Source organism: Vombatus ursinus, unplaced genomic scaffold (genome assembly GCF_900497805.2).
Source record: "Vombatus ursinus unplaced genomic scaffold, bare-nosed wombat genome assembly UNPS02014946.1, whole genome shotgun sequence".
NCBI lineage: Eukaryota > Metazoa > Chordata > Mammalia > Diprotodontia > Vombatidae > Vombatus > Vombatus ursinus.
The window spans coordinates 2,607,348-2,634,581 of NW_020954724.1; the positions used below are offsets into that span (position 1 = coordinate 2,607,348).

Here is a 27,234-nt window from a genome sequence, read left to right on the forward strand (position 1 = left end):
TCATTGAGGCCAGTATGACAAGAAAAGGAGGTGGGCTCCCGGTAAAAGTAAAGGATTACAGTCAGTCCAATCATTTAAGTAGTATACACAAAATGTTAGAAGGCCTAGGTGAAGGACGCTGGGAGCATATCAGGTGGACACTCAATGGAAGCTTGAGGAAGGATGTGGACAATAACTACACAGGAATAGAAGACATGCTTCTTACGGGCTTTGATCGTGCTTCACTGGTGGAGAGGGCACCCATATAAGATTACACAACTGTCACGTCAAGCTCCAGGGGACAGGGAATGGATTGCTTTCTCATAACATTCTAAGTATGAAGAACTTTTGACATGGTATACCAGAATTTAAGGGGATAATGTACCTATACAAGAAAAACAGATACTGTCTCAAGAGAATAATGAGGGGGCAGCTAGGTGGTGAAGTGGATAGAGCACCGGCCTTGGAGTCAGGAGGACCTGAGTTCAAATCTGGTCTCAGACCAGACACTTGACACTTACTAGCTGTGTGACCCTGGGCAAGTCACTTAACCCCAATTGCCTTGTGAAAAAAAAAAAAGAGAGAGAACAATGAATCTCAATTAGCATTGCTGTATTGAGTTGAGGGTAGCTAGGTGCCACAGTGTATAGAAAACTAGGCCTGAAGTCAGGAAGGCTCATCTTCCTAAGTTCAAATCCAGCCACAGACACTTACTAGCTGTGTGACCCTGGGAAAGTCACTCAACCCTGTTTGTCTCAATTTCCTCATCTGTCAAACAAGCCGGAGAAAGAAATGGCAAACCACTCCAGTGTCTTTGCCAAGGAAATCCCAAAAATGGGGTCACAAAGAGTCAGACATGACTGAATCGACTAAACAAGAACAACTGTTCAGTTCTGCGTGCCATGAACATTTTCAAATGAGAAGACAACCAGGACTGAATTGGATTAGAATTGGAAATTCCATTGGAAACCATGCAGCCCAAGAAGCGGTTGAAGGAACTAAGGAAGTTCAGCCTGAACAAAAGATGGTATTCACATGTGGTAGGGAGATCATGATAGCTACCTCCAAGTATTTGAAGGGTTGTTAAGAAGGGTTTGGCTGATTTTATTTTGCCCCAGAAGACAGAATTAAAAGCAATGAATATATTTTTTTTTAGCATAAGGAAAAGCCCCCCAAGAATGAGAGCTATATTCAACTGGAATGAGCAGCTGGAATAAGGAGTGAGTGCCCTATCTCTGAATGTGTTCGAGCAGAAGATTTCTGAGGCCCCTTCCAAGACTCTAAAATGCTGTGATTCACCTTCACCTCTTCATTCACAATAACTTCTTATTTATCTGGACACATCTTGTATTCTTCCCCAAAGTAGAATCTAAGTTCTTTGAGAGAAAGAACTATTTTTTAAAAAAATCTCTAACACCCAGTACATATCAGGCGATTAATAAATGCTTGTTAATAAAAACTGAAAATGGATGTTTTTACCTCTCCCTGTCCTTTCAGCTGATAATCCCAGATGAAGTCAGCAGATAAGAAAAGACCAAAGCAAGAGGGGAACTAAATAAATGAATCAACATCCCTCATGCTCCAGGCAATTAATAAAACTTCATGACTCAGTCTCTGTCAAGTTGCTAATACTGTTCAGAGCAGTGCGGCACGGTGCAAAGAGCACTGTACCTGACATCTGGAGCGACACGGTCTCTAGGCCTGCACATACGGCAATGTGAGCAACAGTAAGCTGTGTCCTTTCTCCAAGCCTCATTTTCCTCATCTATATGTAAGATACAGGTAATATCTGCCTTATCTACCTCAGCAGAGAGTTGTTACATGAATGAAATAATGTATACCAAGTGCTTCGTAAACCCTCAAGATTTATAGAAAGATAAGCTATTTTGGGGGGGGGGTGAGAGATCAGTCCTTGTTCATTAGCACTTTTCTTTCAAAAAGGTACTATGTTAACTCTTCCTTAAATTCCCATATTGAAGGTAACATAGCTGCTCCTAGAAAAACATTCCATCTTCCAATATCCTTTGATGTCCTTACATTAAAAGGCCACATAAAAGTTCATTGCTTCCTTTAAGCCCCATTGCTTACACTGCCTCATCTCTCTGGACGCTTCAGCTTCTTTACCTTCAAGTTGTCGAACAACAGCTCATTAATACCTTACGTCATTGTGTAGGTTGACCCCCTGCTATCCAACACTAAGAAAGCTTGATAGTGCATAAATTTTCATATAATCATCATACAGTTCATTTGCTTTCCTTTTGTAAAGCAGAATGAATAGGGCAGCCAGGTGAAGCAGTGGATAGAGTTCTCTGCTGTTGGAATTTGTTTTTCAGTCATGTCCTACTCTTTGTGACCCCATTTGGATTTTCTTGGCAAAGATAATGGAGCAAGGCAAACAGAGTTAAGTGACTCGCCCAGGGTCACACAGATAGTAGATAGAGTACCAGGCCTGGTACTCGAGAAGACTCATCTTTCTTAGTTCAAATCCGGCCTTAGACACCTACTAGTTATGTGACCCTGGGCAGGTCACTTAACCCTGTTTGCCTCAGTTCTTCATCTGTAAAATGAGCTGGAGAAGGAAATGGTATTATCTATGCCAAGGAAAACCCCAAACGGGGTCACTGAGACTGAAATGACTGAACAACAACTTCCTGAATTAAACGTCACAGACGAGATTACAAAAGAAAAAGAATTAAGTGAAGCGAAATCACCAAAACTCTAAAAATCCTATTGAAAGGCATCTACAGGATATGTGAATTGACATACACAGTTCAGCCCTGACTTCTCTCCCCAGCACCCCCCACTTCCCATTAGCTTACAACTCGATACCACATAATCACTTTGGACTCTTCTTAGTCCCTCACTTCCCACATTAGATCAATTATCAAGACCTGTCAATTTTGCCTCTAATGTCTCATCTCTGCTCCACTCCCCACCTCCCTTTGCCACTTCATCAGCTTAGGGTCTCATCGCTTGGACTACTGCAATAGTGTGCTAATTAGCCTCCCTTTCTTCAGTTCATCCTTCACAAACACAGTTACCAAAATAATCTCCCGAATGTACATGCATGACCATGTAACATCATAGGATCATAGATTTATAGCTGGAAGGGAAAGAAGAGACCACTGAGTCCTAGTCTCTCATTTGACAGATAAGGAAATTGAAGCCCAGAGAGATTAAATAACTTGCTTAGGGTTGCGCATCTAGTGTCTGACACAGGATTTGAATCTGGGTCTTCTCAATTCTACAACCACTGCCTTAACCATCACATACCAGGCTCATGGGTTACACCCTTGGTTTCCCTTAGGGCCAGGAACAAAATCTCTAAGCTAATGTTTAAGCACTTTTTTTAGTCTCTCTCTCCCACCAACAATTCTAGCCTTAATTCATATACTTTGTGCACTATTCATTCCTGTAATAGTGAACTTCTGGTAGCTACTCCTATGTATCATTCTGCCTCCTTTTTCCTTTTTTAGGGAAGTTATCTTACCTGGAAATCATCCCTCCCTCCTCTCTAGCTTCTGTTCCTTAAAGGGACAGCTCAGGCCATCCTTCATGAAATCTTCCCTGATTACCCCAGCTGAAGGGGATCTGTCCTTCATTGAATTTTCTCAGAACAATTAACAACAACACTACTCTATGTATCTCTTCTTTGCCTCTATTACATTTTATCTTGTTTCATACATAGATGCCTTCATGTTGTATACTCACTAGAGATTCCCAAAATTATTTGGCCTACATACCCCTTTCAAAAAACAAAATTACTCGGTAGCCCCCAGAAAACTATTCTTTAACCCTTCAACAGTTTTTTTAATTTGCATAATTTCAAAAATAATAAAATATACTTTTTTAAAATGATGCACCTTAAATCTAATAATTTATTGTAAATGTGTGGGTTTTTTCCTGCACTGAAATTTTGACGACACAATATTGCATCATGTAACTATATAGTATTGTATTGTAAACAAGTCATCACATGCACATATTCCTGCCAATGCACACTAGACTTGCCAACAATGAATGACATGCTCACCTGCCAACACTTGCTTGTTAAGACCTGTTGGCAGACTTGACCACTGATCAGTTACAACTTGAATTTTGCATGTTTTTTTGGAAAATAATGTAATCACTATGGCTTTAGACTTTAATTCTGTTACACAACAGATGAAATGGTTTTTCAAATTACAAATGGTTTTTCAAAATTTTCTTATCTTCTCTTCTTTCCTTATGCTTCAACCACTCCCTTATTTTATCCAACATTCCTCAATTGCACCTGAGGCTACTTCCGCTCCCCCATCATTCCAGGATCCTCCAGGGGGCAATTTTACCCACTTTGGGAAGGGACTGTCAGCTTTGTTAAAGTGTGGAGGTGGAGGTATGGGGGCTGGAGTATTGTTTGATCTTTGTGCACTCTATCTTGCACACAGAAGGTATCCAATAAATATTTTCTTATTTGAATTAGTGTAGCACAATGACATCCTTCTAGCACTGAAGTGCCCAAGACATATTACTAAACTCTTGGTAAGGGGATATGGTGGTACCTCCTACAATTCAAAAAATTTTATAACACTCATCCCAGGGACAGCTAGGTGATGTAGTGGATAGAGCACTGAGGCTGGAGTTAGGGAGACCTGAGTTCAAATCCAACAGACACTTACTACCTGGGTAGATCCTGAGCAAGTCACTTAACAGTGATTTGCTTCAGTTTCCTCATCTGTAAAATGAGGAGAATAATATTTGCACTTCTCACCTTCTTATTAGAAAAGAACTTTGTAAACCCTATGTAAATGAAAGTTGTTTCTATTATTAAATAAGAGTAATAACAATTTTTACTTACACTGGTTTTTACATTTCGGTCTGTTCCAGCTTCCAACAACAGTTTAATACATTCATTATTTCCATTTCTACAGGCCAGGTATAGAGGTGTTTGTCCTCCTTCAGCAGCATGGTTAATGTCAGCATGATATGCAATTAGTAATTCTGCACACCTAAACACAAAAATGGAATGAAAAAAAATTCTGTCTTTGAAAGCAAATGCATTATATGGTAAGGGCATTAAAATGGAAAAGCAATGTCAAGTAATGATGTATTAAAATGTATTCATTAATAATATGATGCTTATGGTCAGATATACAATATGGTTAAATTGATACTACAAGTTAATAGGCTCAAAATAGTTACAAACAAAATTAAACTGGAGAATGTATTTTTTGCAGACTGGGGGGAAAAATCTCAAAAAAAAATTAGAGCTGTGAAAATTAAAAAAAAAAAAACCTGTGAAATTAGTAGCTTTCATAAAGTGTGACAATCTGGCCAAAAACTTTAGGATCACAACTTTTTTTTGCATTTTTTCCAATATTTAAAATAGTAGTCTTTGAAGGAAAAAATCTTTTTATGTTTAATTTATGATTATTATGTGAAATAGTCCATGGTTTGTAATTCAAAATAGTAAACCCTCTAAGAAGTCAGTGTGCTGATTACATCACTTGAGAGATGGGGATGGGGGATAAGAAGTGACACCATATGACTCCACTAGAAAAGGGAAAGGGGACATTTGCTCTAGAAAGAGTAGGGCTGAGTTCTGAGAATCTAGAGAATAATACCAAGTAAATTCTAGATGGGATGCCTCTTATAAAGTTGAAAATTACCACCACCACCCCCGGCCAAACCCCTTTACTTGGTATTGTTTATTGATTAATGCTTGGCTTGTAAGCTGTTTTAATATCGTATTATTATAAATATATTTATTTCCTTAACACAATGGGGTGTGCACGTTTTTCTCTAGTCCTAAATGTAACTGCACCGAGGATACTGTGCCTACTACAGAGATCATAGGCCACCTGGAGGCAGTAACTAGAGTAATCTAGAGGAGATGAGAAAGTCCCACTTGGGATGCAAATTCCTAGCCTTTTCCTAGATCTGCCCAATAGTTAATTCTCTTTCCCCTTGGAAATTGCTTTCTACTTCCATGCCTTACTGTATCCCCCTTCACTAGAACGTATGCTTTTTGAAGGTAGGAGCCATTTCGGTTTTTGCCTTTGTATTCCCAGAGACCTAGAAGTGTCTTGCAAATAGTAGAAGCTTAAAAAACATTTGCTAAAAATTGAGTTAAATTTTTATACCCCTAACATCCCTATGACCTTCCTCTGTGACTGATTTTCAAAGTCTCTTTAAGGTTGATTTCAGTAGGACAAGATATATTAGAAGGTCTGAAAAATGACTAAAGATATACCTTAAAAGAGCAATCTTTTAAAATTTTCATGACATTAAGATATTAACTAAATTTGAACATCAAATTCAAAATTTCAAGTTGTACAAATAAAATGGTTCTAAGCAATCTTTACCAAACTTAAAGAACAGAAAAGCTTATGTTCCCATTATTTCTCATAATAAGGACCATCAGCTTTAGAGCCAGAATATATAGAGAAAGCTGGGTGAAGAACTGTATTCTATTTTCAACATGAAAATATTGTACCCTAAATTACACCAGTTATTCAACTGGCCTAATAAGCTTACAGAGGCAATCACTCCTAAGGTCATATGTATTTTGGGGAATGCATAATTATTGCTTCTGGCTTTATGCTGACCCCCTTTCAGAACAGTCAAGTTCCTGTTTCATGGTTTAAAAATAAAAGCTCAAAATAGGATGAGTATTCGGGATGTAATTCTGAATAAAATATCTATTACCATAAGTGCTCATCAGCTACTACCCCACAATCACAAGTACTCTGAAGGTCAAATTCAGTGCAAATAAATCTTTCTTTTTCTTAATAGAAAAGATACTGCAAGTGATTTTAACCTGACAAGTCTTCTCAACATCTTTCAGTGCTCACTATAAAACAGAAAGTGCTAACATAAAATACCTATGGTAGGTATGGTTCTAGAAATGTTTAATTCATACTAACTTCTGAACTAAGACATTTATGTGCTCCGTACATAATGCTGTTATTCAAATATTGCAGTAGAAGGAGTTTCGGTTCCTTTGGGCTTATTTCTTTGAATTTAAGCCCTCCTTTAGTTAACATATTTGTTTGCTATTGACTCACATTTGGCCAGAACTCAAATGTGTATGTAAATTGAAGGAAGGGGCTCTTTTCATAAAAGAGAGAAATCTTAGAATATCACTTACTTGAAATGTCCCTGAGCAGCTGCTGAACACAAGGGTGTGAAGCCATTTTTATCAGCAGTATTAACTTGTGCTTCTGCATTCAGCAGCAATCTCACACAGTCTAAGGATTTTAACAGAAAACCATTTTAATGCCTCTAATTCAGTAGTTAAAAAGAAAAACACCCCTCCCCTTGCCCCAAATGATATCCAAACTAAGGATATTTTCTAAAAACCCACAGGGCAGGTGGATGAGCTGTTGGTCTGATAAACATGTCATGATGGATTTCTCATAATCTACTTAGCAGTAGTTTCCAGGGTCACCCAAATTCTCTTCCCCAATATGAGGACAGACTTGAGCATTAAATCAAAATGGGAGTGTTCTGTTTAAATCTGAAACAATTCCCTCTGGTTTTAATTACTTTTCTTGAAGATTATGATAAAAGTTGAAAGCACTAAGGACTCAAAAAAATAAAAAAGGCTCAACTAACAAACCCTGCCTCCCCTTTCCCTACCTCCCACCCCCGTATCTCGACATATTTTTTCAGTTGCTTTGGGAAGGGCTAGGTATAGACAGCTGTCACCTAAACTGAAAAATCCTCCTTTCACTTAGTGGTTTAGTAGATTTTATCACAATCATCTCACTGAAAATGTTTTAGCGTACACAACTAAACCTCTGCAATAAGTCTAAGTACTATGCATCATCTTATATTATTGCGGCATTCCTTGAAGTATTTGACATTTATCTTGAAAACATTTGGAGTTGTTTCTTATTTTTGTTTAAATTATGTCTTATTTCCCTACCAGACTGTGAGCTGCCTAGTCAGGGACTGGCTTCTTAAATTTCTAACTCCCTCAGTTAACTCCCACATCACACTACACAGAGTGAACATTTAATAAATACTTGTTGCCACATGTATATTCTATATCAAAGTACTTGCCTTCTCAAGGAGGGGGGAGGACATGGATGGAGAGAATTATGAACTCAAAAAATATAAAAAAAATGTTAAAAACTGTTTTTACATGTAATTGAGGAAAAAATAAAATAAAAACATTCTTTAAATAAATACTTGTTGATAACTGTGTTGCAACAAAGTCCTAGGCACTGTTAAAATAGTTCAACAAGATAAGCCGATGGGATTTTATCAGTGGAAATGACACTAAAGAAGGATTAATGTCTACTTTGCCATTCCACCCTAAGGACCCTAGGGCCTTTCCATTTGACACATAGCTGAAACCTTTTTTTCTGTGTTTTCTCCCTTAAGAACAGAAACTGTCTTGCTTTTCTACTTCCAACACTAGAGCTTAGCACAGTGCTTTGCACACTGTAAATGCTTAATAAATGCTTTGTTAATTTATTCATAACAAGAAAAAGTATAAGATCACCTGGGTCAGGCACAACTAAAAAAGGCAGGTGCCTTGCTCCTTTAGTCTAAAGCTCTGTTTAATAACAACTCTCTTATTTATTCTGAGACGTCTCTTCGACCAGTTTATGACGCATAGATGAGCTCCAACATTATCAAAAGCTGTTTCCTGGTTGAATGCTCTAAAGTACTGGGTGGGGGGTAAAGTTAAAAAAAAACCAAAAACCTCCCAGTTATCTGAGTTATAATGTTATCATTTGAAGTGGATAGTTAATGCTAATTTAAATATCCATGAATGCTGCATCAGTAGCCAAATACTGCTCCCCCACACACACTAACACAGTATGGTGTGACATACTTGACTATGAGACTCTTATTTTAAGAACAAAAATAATTCACAGATTTTATCACTATGCCATTTTAACTAATCATCGCATTCAATCCTCTTAAAAAAAAATACCAAACAAACATCTAATTAACTATCCACTTTGCCAAGCTGCTCTAAGATTCTAGACCTAGGACCTTTTCTAACTTTTAAAAATGATGTAATTGAATCAGAAGTTAGTGAGGGCCTAAAGCCTCTTCTTTTGCTTGTTATGTAGACTAAATTCTGCCTATTTATTCATGCTAAACCAAAGATATCCCAGATGGAACGATTTACTGAGCTAGAAAAGCACTTTGCATTGACGAGAAACTAAAGTTAGTCATACAGAATTCACTGGTGTTGGGAATTAAGAGGACAGAACTTGTTTCTCATTAACTGACAAATCTCCTCATCAGGAAAGATATTTGGGGACATGTATGCATATGTATATACCACACACACACACACACATATATATGTATATATAGATATTCAATTTGATTCTCTTCCACAGAATTTGTTACAAGGATCAAGTATATAAATGGACACTAAACTAACAGCACGAAAGTAGTAACGAAGTGTTCTTTTTTATCTAAGTTGTTCCACTCCTTTGAGAGGCGAGTACCAGATGGAAGTACTGAGATAACACATTCTTTACCTGTATGTCCATTCTTAGCAGCAGAATACAAGGCAGAAGAGCCATCTTCACAGGAGTAATTAATGTCCAGTCCTTCTTCATTAAGCAGCATTGATAATAAAGTGACATTTCCCTGGGCAGCAGCTTGCTGAAGAAGGGTGGACCTGCCAGCCAGGGAGGCAGGACCACCACTCATTAGCAAAGGGGTTAGGGAGGGTGACCAGCCTGTGAGTTAAAGTGACCCAAGTTAGATGGGGAGGTGACAGAAAATGAATATTATCCTCTTCTCTTTTAATCACTCACACTCACACTCACACACACACACACACACACACACACACACACACCCACATGGGGGTACACAATTTCTAACACTAATTGATCTGTTAAGATTTAGTCTCTATTGTTATTTCACTCCTTTCTATCAGTCATTAATTTGATCTGCACACAGTGATGATAGGTTACTTTTAGTTAAGACAGTCTCTCAGTTTATTATTATCACAGGTTAATGTAATGAGCAATTTTAGAAAACATCACAGATGCTAATTCTAAAATTCCTTTTCCAAATTCCAGTGCTAATCAAATATGAAAAACAGAACATTTGTGTGTGTTCTATTTTTTTAATTCAAGATTTTAATTCAAGAGTGATATTGCAGATATCAAAATATAATTGTGATATGAAATGAAGGGCCTTTTTCCCCCTCTGCCTTAGCCCCTCACAATAAAATTGAGAAATGTGATATTATCCATGAAAAGTCCAAGCATGGCTAAGGACTTCAGACATATGACTTTAAATTCTCAGTTTGGAAGTAAGATCTAATTGACGTAAGATATGATACCATAGCAATGATTGATGGAAGATATACATGATCTACAACTTAATAGAACATACATTCACTATATCTCAAAAATATATGAAAAGAATTACTTTGTCAGCTGATCACTGTCTGGAAAAAGCTTAAGTCACCCAACAAAATAGGACAGAGTATAGAAAAGAATTTTAATAGAAATTTCAAGAGTTATCTTAGTTAGATAGTATTTATCAGTATTTTGCAGCCTTAGAAAAGAATTTGTTGAGTGTGTGAAGCCTGCCATAAATGCTATGGAAAACTTTTTGAACTCTTCCTTGGTCAAAAGGCTGTAAAAAAAAAAAAAAAAGGGAAAGTATAAATGCTTAATGTGAAATTAGTATTTATGAACTCTGTGCAAACTTCCAAATGAATAATTTTACAGTTATTCTCCTAGAAAACTCAATGAACCACACCCTTAACTAATATGTATATGTATGTTATTTTCATATGTGTGACTGTGATACCCTGACAAAATACAAAATATATTAGCAAATTTTATGCTTCCATTATATTAACACTAGGATAATGGTATGCCTATGTATGCAGACATTATATCTATTTGGTTCTTACATTCGACTAGTTGATTTAACTAGCTTCCCACGTGGAATTTTTTTAAAACATAGTTTCTATTTTCAAAAGAAAATAGCAAAGCTGAAACTAAATTATTTTCCTAGCTAGTAAACACAAAGAAACAGAAGCTATATGTATAATTTAAGCTACTGTACTGCTTCAAATTAAAATCTGGGTATTAATTTAGGTATATTAATTATGTATGACTTTAATCTTTACTAGATTACAGAGCCATACACAACCCATGCATTTATAAAATTAAATATTTATGAAAACACTATAGTCCTTTCTCCATATACATACTTTAACTATTTTGCCTCTCCAGAATTCTCCCTTTTGTGGAGTTATCTATTTATATTTTTTTAAAACCACAAAATTAAATCAGGTAGAACTTTTACTGATTCACAAAGTTTGCAGAGATGAAAGTTACAAACTAGAGACATTAACTATGAAACAGGATACAAACAATAGCAGCAGTACCTTGGCCCCAAACCAGATTCCTTAGACTATCTCACTATAATCATCTTTAATAAATTGTAGAATTTGGTCCAAGAGAGCTTGGCATCAATCCAAGGGGCTTTCATTACTGAAGGCCTGTTATGAACCCAAAGGCGCCTCAAGAGCACTAACATTACTTGATTTGCCTTTTACTTTAAGGCTAAGTTTTTTTGAACTACAACAAAATAAACATTTTAACAACGGCCTTTTAATGTAAACTACTCTGAGCCTTTTAGTTGTGGTTTCCTGAGAATACAGTGCATTTAAAATGTAAGCATCAGAAAGATAAAAGGGTTTTTTTTTTGGTTTGTTTTAAGAAGCAGTGTTTTTTATGAGTCTTTGGATAAATGAACAGTCTCACAATTAGCAGCCAGGCAGGTTTGAAAGACGAATATATTTTAATCATACTCTCTAATTTTTTTTGAAGGTAGAAGCACATTTTCAATTTTAATTACAAAGTAATTAAAAAATATCCAGGCTGACTATCATGTTTTAACATAAGGTGAAATGTCATATCTTTACTTTTTTTTTTTGAGAAAAGTAGATAAATGGAAACCCATTGAAATATAATAGATGCAACCCTTCTAAAGAATAAAGTAAAAGACCACCACAGAAAGTTTATTTTTCATTTAAAATTCCTATACATTGATAAAAAATGGTAGGCCTTAACTGATTTGTAAATAATATCTAGGAAATGACAGAATAGGACTGTGTTCATCCAGGATATTTTAGTAGTGTTAGGAAAGGTCAGTTTCATACTGGAAAGTTAGTAAACGTGAAGCCACTGTGAAAGCTTGCAAAGCATGCAATGAGGAAGGGCATGAGGACAGAAAACAGCTTCTGGCACCAGCTTCAGAATGTGGAGATGGTTAATTTCATAGCCCACATCAATTCCCTCCCCCTTTTTTTTTCTGATTTAGTCCCTAAGCCAATCGCATACAAATAATAGAGAAATCATAATGAACTAAACTGAGATACAGAAGAATACCGAACAAAGAAAATGGAAAGAAAAAAAATGCCAAGGGTATGGAAATTCATCTGCCTGGAGTAATTTCCACTTTAAACACTTGTTCATCTGTCAAATGAAACATGATTATTGGGGGGCCTGACCATGAGGAGAATTTTCATTCTCCTCAGAAATGCTTCAACTATTTTCCCCCTGAGAATATTGCTAATGAAGAATTACATTAATTTGTAGTACACTGTGGTCATTACAAATGCTGTAGTTTTATTTCATCCGGCCATATGATAAATATGACTATATCCCATTGTAAAATGACCTTCTGAAGCTAAAAAATACTAATTAGGATCAATATATAATGAAGTGTAGTGGAATAGCTGTTCTCAGTAATGACCTCATAAGCAGTATTTAGCAGGCTCATGACTACCATTTCGGGAAGGGAAAGGGAAAAGGCAGAATGTTCCCTTGTTAAAACAGTAGGCTGGAGGAAACTAGCTATGCTGCCTTGTTTCTTGGAGCAGTAAGAAAGAGACTGACCTATTTGGGTAGTATGTGAAAAAAATCTGGATTTTATACAGAAAATTTCAAGTAAGCCTACATGCAGGGATGATTTCTATCCTATAATGCATGGTGGCAAGAAGAGTAATTCCCATCCTTTCAGAACTAAACACAACAAAAGACTGCCATTCTGTGCCTTGCAATCTTGTCCTTCGGGAATACAAAAAAAAAAAAAAAAAAAAAAGGAGGGCATCGATGGAGAAACTAGTTGAGATAATCTTGAGCTGCTGCCACTGTTGCTTCTCTGGCCCTCTCCTTTATAAGTTCTGTTCTTCAGCTATAACTGAGGTAGTTTTTCAAAGGATGGAGAATTGAAGCACTGTAGGTAATGTCTGCAGTCCAGTGCTGTATCCTATCATTTACAAAAGCCATTCTTAGAACCTAATGACCACTTGGTGAAAGTCATCACTTTTAGAGAACAAATACTCAAAGACTTATAGCTCTTGAGACCCGGCTAAAAAAACACTTCTACATTGTGAGGTCAGATCTCAGAACACTTGGGCACATCGTTGCTATCCCCCAGAGCCACAGGAGTAACACTGGAGAGACCAGGCAAAAATACAAAATGTGACTAGAGCAATGGGACAATTTATATGGCACAGTGGAAAGAACCCTGAGTTTGATTCCAGGCTATGACACTTAATATCTGTGTGACCTTGGGAAGTCAGTTAAATTCTAAAGACCCCATGTCCTTCCTGTAACATGTCATTGCTGGACTAGATGCCCCCTCTTTGGTAACTTCTAGCTCTAAAACTATGATGTTAAGAAAATTAAACACATGTGAGTATTATCCTTTAAAGTGGTAATCTTGGGAAGCTAAGCAATTTTTCTAAGGGTAAGAGGTACCATTTAAAAATATTATAAATGTAATTATTAACAAATACATACATTTTAAATTACAAAGAACATAAAAGAGCAGTTATTTAGCCACCTGGCTAAATAAATTGAGTAGATATTTAGGATCATAATTCTCAAGCTGGAAAGGATCCCAAGCCTTCTGGATCAACCTTGCTTTTTACCAATTGACAAAGTGAGGCCTAGCAAAGTAAAGATGACTTGCCTTAGGTCATATAGCTAATAACTGTCAGAGGAGGAATTTGAACCCTGGTCCTCTGAGTGTTACGACAGTTCTCTTTCCACTATATCACACTGCTTCTTAAGAAGTTATACACTTCTTCCAAAAATGCTACCTACCATTGCTCCAAGTATTTTCAGAATGTCTCTTTGGAACCTGCCCCCACAGTCTTAGTGCCTTATTTTACATATCTCACTGGTGGCAAATTTTCATACTCAAGGTCCGGGGGAATGGGGTAGGAGGTGGGGGTGGGTTTAGATATTGAGAAACAGCAAAACGGCAACAAGAACTATGTTTGACACATACTATAGATCAATCCAGGCAATGTAGGCTGGGGCCAAAAATGGGAGATGCTATCATAAAAAGAGACAGATTTTCTTTTATGGATTATCACTAACTAGCAGACATTTTTTCCAAAGAGTCAATCCAAAAAGCACTGTGAACAATGGCATCAATGCATTAAATATATTACTGCCCAAGATCTGAAAGGGGTAATATTCATTTGGATGTACAAATTCTGATATACTTTTTGAAATCACTATCTCATCACCTTATTTTTTCTTAAAGGATCAACACGGGACAACATAGACCTAGAATGAGAAGGGCCTTGGAAACAACTGAATCTAACTCTCTCATTTTACAGACTGGAAAACTGAGGCCCAGAGAGGTCACCTGATTTGCTCAAGGCCAAACAAACCCAGCTCAAAAGTGTCTGAGGAAAGATTTGAATGTAAGTTTTTCTGATTCCAAGGCCATCTGGTTATCCTCAGTCTTTCCCCCAAGTCCCCACAATAATCTATAATGAGTTTGGAAGGGACTAGATGGAATCCTAACTTTCCTTCAACCCCACAAATTGCCCAGAAATGGTAATTTTCTTGATATATTCCAAAATATCAGGAAGTCCATCTGTGATGAATTGTTGGGAAGGATGGAGTGCCAAGTTAGATAAACAGCATTTGAAATAATCTAAACTTAAATCAAAGATGTATAAATATATTATACTTCCTTCTTAAAAAATATAAAAATTACCATAAAGAATAGTGAAACTTAAATATTCAAAAACATTAATACTACCCTATAAATAAATAAATTATGGAGAATTGGCCTCAGGGTCTGGAAAAAAAAAACACAACAACTGGGTTTACACCCTGCCTTTAACACAAGCTTTGAGACCCTGGACAATCTCTTAACCTCTCATTTCCCACTGTGTAATTTTTTAATATTATTACTTGTTGATACGCATTGGTAGAAGGAGTTTTCTAACCATAAGCACCCTAAAGCAATAAAATTAAACCTTAGACAAAAAATAAATAAAGACAGAACTAGTCTGATTTCTAAACAAGTCTAGTTGATATTTTCTAGTTGGTAATACTGGAAAGTGCCATTATAATCCACTTTTAGAATTCAAAGACAATATTAACTTAAGGTATCCTACTAAAATTCAAGGTTTGTAAAATAAATATGTGTTAAGGAAAACTTCTCATCTTTCCTCCTGTTTCAAGTACCCAAAACAAGCTTCTCTGTGTGCTCCAAACACTATTTTTAGATCTTTGTTTTTAAAAAAGAGAAAGTTTATGAGAAAACTAGATTTTATTTGGCAAGATGAATCACCATATCCTTGAACCTTCAAGGAATAAAAGAAATAAGAAGAAATAAGAAAAGGAAAAGGAGGGAAAGAAAAAGAAATATCACAAATGTCAACTGAAATCAAAAAGGAAAGATTTCAAGACATTGTAAAGAAAGTTGAAGCAACTGAGAGACCAATTGTAGAGGACAGAAAACATTCTCAGGAGAGGTTGCAACATTTCAATCCCTTTACCTGATGCTGTTACCAGGAGGCTGTCTGAGGCACATGGTCTACAGGATGAGGCACTAACGGGGTTTATGGAGGAGCTACAGGCAATGGTGGTGGGAATGACAAGGGGATTTTCTGAACATGCAGGTTGGCTCAGTCCAGGGATTTCAGAAGGCCAGGCACCCACCTGAGAAGTGGCCATGGCTGAAATGGCACAGCCTGCAGGTGCCACAGTTAAATCTATGGTTGGTTTTGGTGGCAGCTGAGGGGAGGGTGACTTAGAGAGGTTTTCCTCATTGATTACCCTAATTCCTTGTGGTGAACTGGAAGGAGATGAAGCCGTGGTTTTGTTATCAACTTTGGCCCCTGAATTAGAGGATCTGCTGCTATCCATAATAACTTTGATTTGAGGGTGTGGTGGTGAAGGTGTTTGGGAGAGCCCTGGCTTTTTTGGAGGGATGGGAGGAGGATTTCCTCGGTCAACTCTTGGTACACTGGGAGTCTTTAAACTCATTCTACCAGCAGGGGGACAGGTGCCAGCTTCTACTGGATGGGGTGCTCCAGGCCTCACCGGAGCCCCTGCTTGAGGGCTTGTGAATCTTGACAGTGCTTGGGTTACAGTATTCCGAGCTAGCTGTTTGGCTACTAGGTTGTCACGACTCGTGGGAGAGACATCTCTTGATGGAGGGCTTTGGGTAGTATTTCCATTTTGGTCCTGGTCATTGGCATTGCCCTGAAATCTAAATCTAGCTGCTTGGACACGCGGGTTTGGACCTGGATGCAAAGATGCATTGGCACATGGTGAATGTGAACTGTGCATAGATGAAGCTAGTGAATAGTTCTGAGAAGCTATGCTTGGTGCTGGAGAGGTGGGAGGGGCAGCATTACTGGGAAGGGGGGATGTGCTACTTGGTAAAACTGGTGTTGAGCCAGTACTTGGTCCATTTTCCTCCATTCTGTTCGAACTCGGAGGTGTGATAGTAGGTGTAGGGGGAGGAATCAAGTCACTGTAGGAAGACTGCCTGTCGATAACTGGCTTTACAAAAGTGGCATTGGTGCAAACACTCCCTTTTGCACTGCCAGAAACGAGGGGACTTGCTGTTGAAGGCTTTATGGGTACAGTCAAAGGCAACTTCTTAACATGGTCAGTACTATCCACCACGGTGTCGGTCTGGCAAGCAACCGACCTTGATGTAGATCCTTCCGTTCCCACAGATATGGAAACCAAACGTTTGTCTTTTGTCTTGCGGGGAAGAGAAAGGCTAGGTTTGCTATCATGCCCTCTCTTCAGTTGCTCAATCATTTTTCTCATCTTGTCTATCTCTTCTTTGAGGTCAGCTGTGTGCGCTTCCTCTCTGTTAAGCTTGGCCCGGAGCTGCTCCCTCTCTGTGTCAAATTCAGAGAGTTGTTTTTCCATCTGTGCTTCCATCTCGGCACTTCTTTGTTTCTCTGCAGAAAGTGCTTCCTCTAATTGGTTTGTCTTTTTCTTTTCCTCTTCAAGACTGGCCATGACTTCTTCCAGCTTCTGGGCTTCCTCGATGATTTTACCAGATAACTGCTTACACTCCTTGACCAGCATTAAGACGACGTGCTTATTTTTGCCACGTTCATCCTCGAGGCGAGCAGATAACTTCTTGTGCTCCTGCTCCAATGTCTGTAATTGCAGCTTTTCCATTTCCAGCTGAAAGAGAAGGGAAAAGTAGATTTTTTAATTAAAGTATAGAAAATTATGCAGCTGAATGTGTAGGAAGGACTATATAATTGTATATGAATAATTTTTTTTACGTGGTATGAGTGTTTTTGGTAGACTGAAGGGTTTTTTTTTCCTTTTTCTTTTTTGCTACTGGGGTAACTCTTGAAAAACCTACAAGATTAATTGGCAACTTCAAAGTAAAAAATCGAGGTCAGGAATGTATTTCTCACTCCTAACTTAAAAAGTGGCTATACAGAGAGGATTCTTCTGTCTCACTTTGACATATTTTATATTGTCTAGCTGATCATTGTAGGTTATGGAATAGTCTTAGTATAGGTGAAGGCTGATTTACTGTATTAGCATATATCCATGCGAAACAAACAACTGATTCAAAGGTAAACGTTTTAAAGTAAAACTGGTTGGACAGAGATATAAAAAGGAGAGTTTCCCTGTTAACTACATGTTTACACCCTAAGTGTATTATGTGATGTTTATTCTCTAGCCAATGTTAGAGGAAAATATTGGTATGGAAAAGAGTGAGCAATCCACTCAGCTGGTTCGGAGTATAGCCCTATGATTAACAACAGCAAAAAATAAAGAAGTTCTCACATTTCCATAGCACTTTAAAATTTACAAAGCATTTTCTTCACAACATCTCTGCTAGGGAAGTGGCATGGATATTATTATCCCATTTTATGGATGAGGAAACATGCTCAGAGAGCTCTTAACTGACTCACACATCATCACATGGCAAGGAAATATAAAATCTGAGTAGAAAACCCAGATCCTCTGAAATTGTGTATTCTTTCCACCACACTACAAATCAGTCAGGTGTATGTTAGCTGACTGCTAATTCAACCACAAGGAGTATTGGATCTACTCAAAATGTAATAATTAATTGTTTCATGTCAAATTTTTTGGGAGAAAAAAAGTCCTCAGTGGAATGCACCAGTAATCTATGTTTGGCCCTGTGTGATTTAAAATTTTTTTTTATCAATTACTTAGATGAAAACAAAGATGACACATTTATCAAAAGTCTATACAAGCTAACACCCTGAAGGACAAAGCCTGGACACAAAAAAGATCACTGAGCTAGGTCTTATAGTTATATTGAACAGGGACAAATATAAGGTCTTGAATTAAAATGAAGTATAACACGAATTTTAAAAATTAACTAAAGTATAAGATGGAGGAGACATGGCTTGATAGGTTTGTCTTAAAAAAAAGAACTGGGGAAGGTGAGGAAGGGGACAAGATTACTGAATTGTATATTCAGTATGTTTTAACTTTGTGACAGTCAAAGGAGTCAATGTGTTCAGTTACTCTGATCAATTCAATTCAACCCAATAAGTACCTATTTGTTGTTGTTCAGTTGTTATTCAGTTGTGCCTGACTCTTCGCGACCCCATTTGGGGTTTTCTTGGCAAGAATAATGAAGTGGTTTGTCATTTCCTTCTCCTGCTCATTTTACAGATGAGGAAACTGAGGCAAACAGGGTTAAGTGAATTGCCCAGGGTCATATAGCTACTAAGTGCCTCAGGCCAGATTTGAATTCAGAAAGATGAGTCTTCCTGACTCCAGGCTTAGCACTCTACCCACTGAGCCACCTGGCAGCCCCAGGAATTTTACAAGCTACAGATAAGAATAATCTTCCTAATCTTTTCAGGAAAAAAAAAAAGGCAGAAATTGTCCAGTACATTGAAAGGAGACATTTAATTCATGGAAAAGTATTTCTACAGTACATGTAGAGAATGAAGCACATATTTTTTTCTTTAAAGGATGCTATAAATCTATTTGTTTATTTTTACATGGACAAACTGTCTTTGATTTATTTGATGATGATGATGATGATGATAATAACAGTAGTAATAGCTAGAATTTATGTAGAACTTTAAGGTTCACAAAGCACATTACAAATCTCATCTCATTTTATCCTCACAAAAACCCTAGGAGGTAGGTGCTATTGTGTTTTTTTTTTCCTTAATATTATTTTTTTTCACAGTTACACGTGAAGATAGTTTTCAACATTCACTTTTGTAAAATTTTGAGTTCCAAATTTTTCTCCCTCCTTCCCATCAGTATGCTTCAATCTGCTTTCATTCTCCACAGTTCTTTCTCTGGATGTGGTTAGCATTTTTCATCACCAGTCTTTTGGAATTATCTTGGATCACTGTATCACTGAAAAGAGCTAAGTCTGTTGACAGTTAATCATCACGCAATGTTGCTGTTGCTGTATACAATGTTCTCCTGGTTCTGCTCACTTCATTCAACATCAGTTCACGTAAGTCTTTCCAGATTTTTCTGAAATCTGCCTGCTCATTTCTTAGAGCACAATAGTATTCCATTACATGCATATAGCACAACATGTTCAGCCATTCGCAACTGATAGACATCCCCTCAATTTCTAATTCTTTGCCACTACAAAAAGAGCTACTATGAATATCTTTGTACATGCGGGTCCTTTTCCCTTCTTTACAATCTTTTTGGGATACAGACCTAGTAGTGGTATTGCTGGATCAAAGAGTATGCAGTTTTATAGCCCTGTGAGTATAGTTCCAAATTTTTCTCCAGAATGGTTAGATCAGTTCACAACTCCAGGAACAATTCATTAGTGTTCCAATTTTCCCACATCTCCAACATTTATCATTTTCCTTTTCTGTCGTATTAGCCAATCTGATAAGTGTAAAGTGGTACCTCAGAGTTGTTTTAATTTACACTTCTCTAACCAATAGTGATTTAGAGCATTTTTATATGACTATATATAGCTTTAACTTCATCTGAAAACTGCCTATTTATACCCTTCAACCATTTATTGAATGGGGAATGACTTGTATTCTTATAAATTTGACTCAGTTTTCTATATATTTCAGAAATGAGGCCTTTATCAGACAAACTGGCTGTAAAAATTGTTTCCCAGCTTTATGCATTCCAAAGTACATATTTTTAAATTGTTGCATAAAAAGCAGCATTCTGATCTGAAAACTATTTGGAAGTAGGAGGGAAGGGAGACAGAAGCAGACAGTGTACTTGTAGGTCAGAGATTTTGACTATAGTCAAGTGCTGATAATCAATTTTGCCTATTTAATTTTGACACAATAGCTAATTTCCTGTATGTTTGTCTACCATAGTGCTATGTACATATTAGTACTTTAACACAGTCTCCAGTATCACTATTTCTAGCACTGTTTTCAGATGTATATCTACTTCTCTTTTCTTGAATGCTAGAAGTCACCATTTTAAGGTACTTTTTATATAGGGTGTAATTAAAAGAGGCCAATTTTCTTGCTAAAGACTATTTAAGGAGATGATCCCTCAAAATGCACCGTAGGACAGTTTTTAATATATTTTAACTTTTCTAAGATTCCAAGGGTTAATTTGATTGTAGAGAAATGAAAGAGTCATGTAGCATGGAGCAAACGTTTAAAAGAACAGCTTAGTTTCTTAAGTAGAAAGAAGTATGTATTATTCATGTATTCTTTTCACTTTTTTCTAGCATTAAGGTTACAGAATAATACAAGAAAAAGACAAAGTTAGGAGATCAGACCAGAGGCTCTAGTCTTGGTTCTAACATTAATTAGCTATATGAATTAGACAAATGAATTCACTCCTTTGGGCTTTGGTTCCCTCTTCTGTAAAATGATGAGGTTGGCCTAGATAATCAATAAGGTTTCCTCCAATTCTCAAAGCCCATAAGCAGGTGACTGCTGAGATCCCTTCTACCTCTGACATTCAATGATTTCATAAACTATTATTTCATCTTTCCTAGAAATAATCAACCAGCATTCAAGTCATTCAACGTGTATTTAAGTGCCTGCTATGTGTAAAGCATCCTGCTGGCAGTGAGGATACCAAAATCAAAATGTCATACAGTTCCTACCTCCAAGTAACTGGAATAGGGGTGTGGGGGATGGAAAAGAGGGCCCAGAGAGAACAAGTGGCAGGACACAGGGACAAAGAACTAAATAAAAATAGGGAGCATAAGAGGCAAAAGCTCAAAGTGCTCTCTTTTCATAACTGTCATGAACACATTTCTTTGTTGTACTGTTCAGGTGAAATATTAGGAGGCTATCTACATTTGGTTCAGATCAAATAATTTCAGTGTTATGTTTTTATACACCCTCTGAACAATGTTTAAAAGGAATATTTGCTCCATTCATTCAATACCTATTTCCTCATTTTAAGTAAGTCAGGAGATTTCATTTCAATTCAGTAAGCATGAGTGGTGATGATGACGACGATGATGATGAAGTTGATGTTAACAACCAGCACTTACAGTGTATTTGCAAAATGATTCATAAATATTATGTCACTTGACCCTCATAACAACCCTGGAAGGTAGATGCTATTATTACTATCTTCATTTTACAGATGAGTTTTTAAACTGACTTGCCATGGGTGACACAGCTAGTAATTCCGAGGACAGACCTGAACTCAAGTCTTCCTTCTTCCAATGCTAGCAGTCTATCCACTAATTAGACTAGTAGTTCATCCACTATTCACCATGTGCAAAGTGAAAGGCAGTGTAGCACAATAAACAGAAAGATGGCCACAAAGAGGTTCCACAGATCTGGGTTCAAGTTCCACTTTTGCTTTCTACTGGGTGTGTAATCCTGGGAAAGTCATTTACTTTTTTCAATGCCCCGGTAACCCTCTAAGACTTTAAGTTATGGAGAAGGTGCAGATTTGTACTGGTAGAGGGAGTTATTCATCAGGCACTCTCTACACTGGTTTAATCATGGGACCAATTTTTTTTTTTAATGTGCAAAGCACTTTTGGCACTGGGTACACACAAACACAAAAATGAACAACAATATTGGGATAAAGTGATGAATAAAACATGGTCAGTGCCCTCCAGGAGTATTAAAATCTAGTTGAGGGAACGAAACATATACTCATATAAGAATGAGGCAGTCCAATGTGGTATGTGAGTGACAGAGTTCACTGCTATATTTGAGAGAGATGGTAAAAGGGATTTTAGAAGAACTAGTTGTTATTGTTGTTGTTGTTTAACAACATGCTTACCATTCTATTTTCAAAGAGCCAGAACTATCAAACTTGGTATGGATTAGTGCTAACAGCTCTACCTCATTACAGTGTCTTCCTGTACAGTTTATGCGATCTAGCAGATGCGTCAAATATGCAGCCTTTGGGTCACATGCAGCCCTCAGCATACCTGAGTGCAATCTGAACCAGATTAAAATGTAATTGGGAAATATTTAACAAAATAAATAAAAATATAATAGAACATAGATAACATTACTAAGTCAATATGTGGTATTCAGGGATTCTTATGTACAGATTAAGGGCCCCTTTTTCTATTTGAGTTTGACACTACTGCTATAAAATATTCCTAAAAAACTTGTCACCATAGAAGGTTACTTGGATGGAGAGAGGGAGCAAGGAAAGTTATGACATTGATAGTGGGAAGCACTGGTTCTTTAAATATACATTAAAAAAATACTTTCCTACGGATGCAGAATGTCATTAGGTACGGGCATAACGAGACTACAGCTTAGACGTATGACTGCCTGCAATGTCTGGTCAAGTCAAGAGACATTTATTAAGCACCTACTTTATGTCAGGCACTGTACAAAGAACTGGAGATAAAAATATAGGCAAAAAAACCAGTCCCTGCTCTCAAAGAATTCATAGTTTAACGGGGGAGACAACATACAAAAACTACACACAGACAACACACATACACACACATACATACAAGATAAACTGGAAATAACCTGAGAAGGAAGACACTAGCATTAAAGGGGAAGGGGAGGGGAAAGACTTCTTTTAGAAAATGGGATATTAGCTGGGATTTGAAAAAAGTCAGGAGAAAGAGATGAAAATTGCCTTTGTTACACTGTACCATTAATGTCTCACTGATGTATGTCTACCCACAACTACTTCTAGGTAGTGGTTTCGGGTGGTTTTTGTGGTATGGGCCTTCACAAAAGAAAGAGATTTTGCAGAAGAATTTGCAAGAATAAATGTTAAGTTGGTTGGAAGGAACGAAGTGGGTGGTTGTTTCAAGAATAGCTCACAAAGCCAAAGTGGGAGAAATGAATGAAGAGGAACACTGAACACATGCTGTTGCAAAACCAAGAAAGAAAACTATGTGGGTGGATGTATAGCAGTAAATGCAAAGCCAATTAATTTCAACTCAATGTGAAATACAAAGGAGAAACTATAGACAAACTAAAGAATGTGAAATGATGTGGCCATTGACAGACTAGGAAAACGTGAAGAATACTCTTAAAAGTAAGTCATAACTGTAAAAGATTCTTAACAAACTCATTTTATTATTCATATGTATTTATGTTATAACTGTTGGTCTTTTCCTGCAGCACAACAATTTCGCAGTTGTTTGCATAGGGACTATGGCCAATCAGGTCAGAACTAACCATTCGCAGGCTGTGTATTGCTATTATTGAGGAATTTCAGGGATGGAAAGGAGAGATATAGGAGAAAGGGTCAGGAGGTAGAAGAAGTTGTTCTTTCTTCTTTCATATAGCACACGTCCCTGTTTAGAGGTACAACCTGATGTCTCTGCTGTACCCTCAAAGGAAATCTACCAAATCCGTTGGGATTCCAATATTCAATTTGAGAAAGTCTGATTTATAACAACGAATTACACAAAAAAGTCTTGAGAATGAGCTAAAAGCAATTGCAAATGTAAAAAATGCCACAAATACTTTCGCAAAAAAATGTCATTAGTTGTTTTTTTTTTTTTGCTGTTGTTGTTTTTGGCAATTGGGGTTAAGTGACTTGCCCAGGGTCACACAGCTAGTGTCAATCAGATTTGAACTCAGGTCCTCCTGACTTCAGGGCTCTATCCACTGTGCCACCTAGCTGCCCCCCAAAAATGTCATTGTTACACAAGGTTTTGTGCCATGCTATTTCTCCATATAAACCTCCATGGTAATCTTTATAAGACCTTATGAGTTGAATACTGTAAGGCAGCTGACTACAATGAATATAAATCAGTATACCGTAATAAAGCACACTTATTTAAATGAGGTGGCAAAACATGCTGTATAAAGGAAAAACAAAATTGAATCTCTGTCATGCAACTGACCTAATTACACAGAGCTATTACTGAGGAAAAGCTGTGTCTGATACAGTAAGCTACCGTTAGCTCTTTCCCTGCAGAAAAAGAATGTTTTGCCTTCTTATTTTAAAATATTGCTTTCAAGGCCCTTTACTCAGTAAAGGTTAGAAAAGAGGCTAGGTATTTTTCATATGTTTTGGAAAAATACATAGCCTAGCTTCAACTTCAAATTAAATTAAGAAATCTATTAAAGAAGATGAAAAAATGAATGGCAAAGCTTTAGGTTACTGACAAATCCCTAGTAGGTTAAGAGGGACAAAGTTCCTAGGTAATTAACAGTCTTGGTTCATTTCCAAATTGACTGCTGTACAAATTTTAGCACCACACACAGAAAAATCCAAAATCGTTAACCTTGTTCTTAGGATCCTTAACAGAAACGAGTACATAGAAGGTCATGCATTAAAGCTAGGCAATGAAGTCAGAGTTCAAGGTAAATGTCCTGAAACTACAGCAGAGGGATTCAAAGCTTCAGCTGAGACTCTTCATTAGCAGATGAAGAGGACTTTACTTTCTCAGTCATTCATTTTGTTATAGGCTGCAAGGAGGGAATTAATGTACAATTATATTTTCTAATTCAAGTATTCCAGAATAGTAAATAAACATCTTTATCTGCAATTCAAATAAAAATGAAAATATATAGGTCAGGTATTTACTTTCAGGCAACAATGAGCAAGCAAATTTGGTTTTTAAAGAAGACTCCTTCCTACTCCCACCCAATCAATTCTTGTCTTACAGTTCTCCTAGTTTTCCATCTATTGTTTTATATCTCTTCTCTTTCTCTAGAAAGTATAATTCATTCTTCTTGGCTCTACATCTTTACCATCCAAACCAGTCTTCAATTCGCTGCAATTTGGCCCCTACTACTGTACTGAAATTTCTCTCTCCAAGGTCACTAATGACCTGTTCTCAGTCTTTATCTTCTGTGATACTCCTGTAACATTTGTCACAGATCACCTGTGCTTTCTACCGGTTCTGTTTTCTATTGCCTTCTTCATGAACTGCTACTCAGCCTCCTTTGCTGTCATCCGAAATATGCATGCCTTAATGCCCTATCAGTCTTCTTCTTCTTGCTACACTTTCTTCCCTGGTAATTTTATCCACTTTCAAATAAAATTTCTATGCAGTGATTCCCATATCTATGTAGGAAGCCCAGTTATTTCCATTCAGCTCAAATTCTCTACCTCCACCAGGATGTCCTGGTATGACCTCAAACTCAGAAAGTAAAAAACCATGCTTATCATCATCTCTCTCTTTCACCCCCAAATCTGCCTCTTCTCCTAATATGTTTATGTTTCTGGAGGTCAGCACCACACTACTAGCCATACAAATGTGAAACACTGGTATTATCTGTAATTTTTCATATCCCTTCCTGTTCAATCACACTATAACACAATGCTTTGGGAACTCATCATCTCTCACTTAGGCTTTCGTGAGAGCATCCTATCTGGTCTTTTTACCTCCAGTCTCTTCTCTCTTCAATCTACATTTCATTTCATGGATTTGTAATCTCATCAGTGTAGGTATGCTTTCCACTAGCACCAAGCAAGCCCCTTCTATGTATCTTTTTTTTAATCTTATCTATGTCTTTCAATAAATCCGCCACAGAAGACCTATCTAATCAATTTATTGAAGGTTGTTGGGTTTTTTTTCCTAGTATTTTATAGATATGTTGTTAGTCGTTTACTTTCACTACATGACTGGTCCACCTTCTTTTAATTCCTCAGAGATAACAATGTTCCACTATTGAACCCCTGTAGCACCACTAGGAAGATTCCAGTGTTAAAAGATGGATTTTTGGATCACAGAACAACTTTGAATTATTAAAAGTACATGCAACTTTCCAAATGAAATCTAATCACACAATTTCCTCCAAAGCCAGGACCTACCTAACAGCCAAAAATGTTCTAAATCAGTGAGTTGTCCATGAATCTGCATGCCATAATCTCAGTAACATGAAATCTTCTATTTGGTTTTACTGAGGCCAGAGGATAAATGAATGTATTGCTTTCAGCAACATCTATTGCTTGCCAGAATCTTTGACCATCCCCTGGAAAGGCCAAGGATCATCAACATAAAAACTATTAAAAAAAATTTAAAGCTCAAAAATGAAGTCATCAAAATCATAAATATTTAGTAGAACTTATATTCTAGGGTTCAATATAATCAGCAAGTTATCATCTGTAACTAGGAATCTCATCACCTAGAGGAATCTTTCATCTAGTTTCATTTATAAATGCTCTCAGGATGATCTAATTTTATTAGATCTTGTGCCAAACGACCTTAAGGCTTCTTATGTTCTCCACTACTTTCTCCATTTTGTGAAATGCTGCTGTTTGTAATCCTCAACAATCTTCTTCCTTAATGTGTTTTTTTTTTATGGGCATATACTCTAAAACAGCACTGCATTAAACAGGTCTGTCTTTCCTCTTAAGCAAGAGATCAATAGTTTGCTGTATGTTGTAGTTTCTGGGCTATTTTGATGACCTTGTGGTAATGGTTGTTTTTTAGATCTGTTACACACATCAAAGAAACAGAAAATATCACAGTCAATGTCTTTAATTATATATACTTGCCATCAGTCAGGGTTAACAACTAATTCAAATTGTAGCGAGAGTTAGAGCTATAACTAAGTTAGAGTTATAACTTCTCTATAGTGTCATTTTCTTGAAAAAAATATCA

General features: G+C 37.0%; 1 protein-coding gene across 2 annotated transcripts in view; it reads right to left on the bottom strand.

Annotated features, from left to right (window-relative positions):
- The window catches only part of CTTNBP2 (cortactin binding protein 2), a 196,785-nt gene that overhangs the window by 85,419 nt on the left and 84,132 nt on the right, over window positions 1–27,234 (bottom strand). The window contains exons 4-7 of one of the 2 annotated variants that reach the window (XM_027845036.1): window positions 15,782–17,438; window positions 9,471–9,674; window positions 7,109–7,208; window positions 4,817–4,967 (exon numbers count right to left, since the gene is read on the bottom strand). In XM_027845036.1, coding sequence (XP_027700837.1) covers window positions 4,817–4,967; window positions 7,109–7,208; window positions 9,471–9,674; window positions 15,782–17,438 — 2,112 coding nt within the window. Of the gene's footprint in view, window positions 1–4,816; window positions 4,968–7,108; window positions 7,209–9,470; window positions 9,675–15,781; window positions 17,439–27,234 lie in introns of those variants that run through there. The other variant, XM_027845037.1, reaches the window with a different exon arrangement.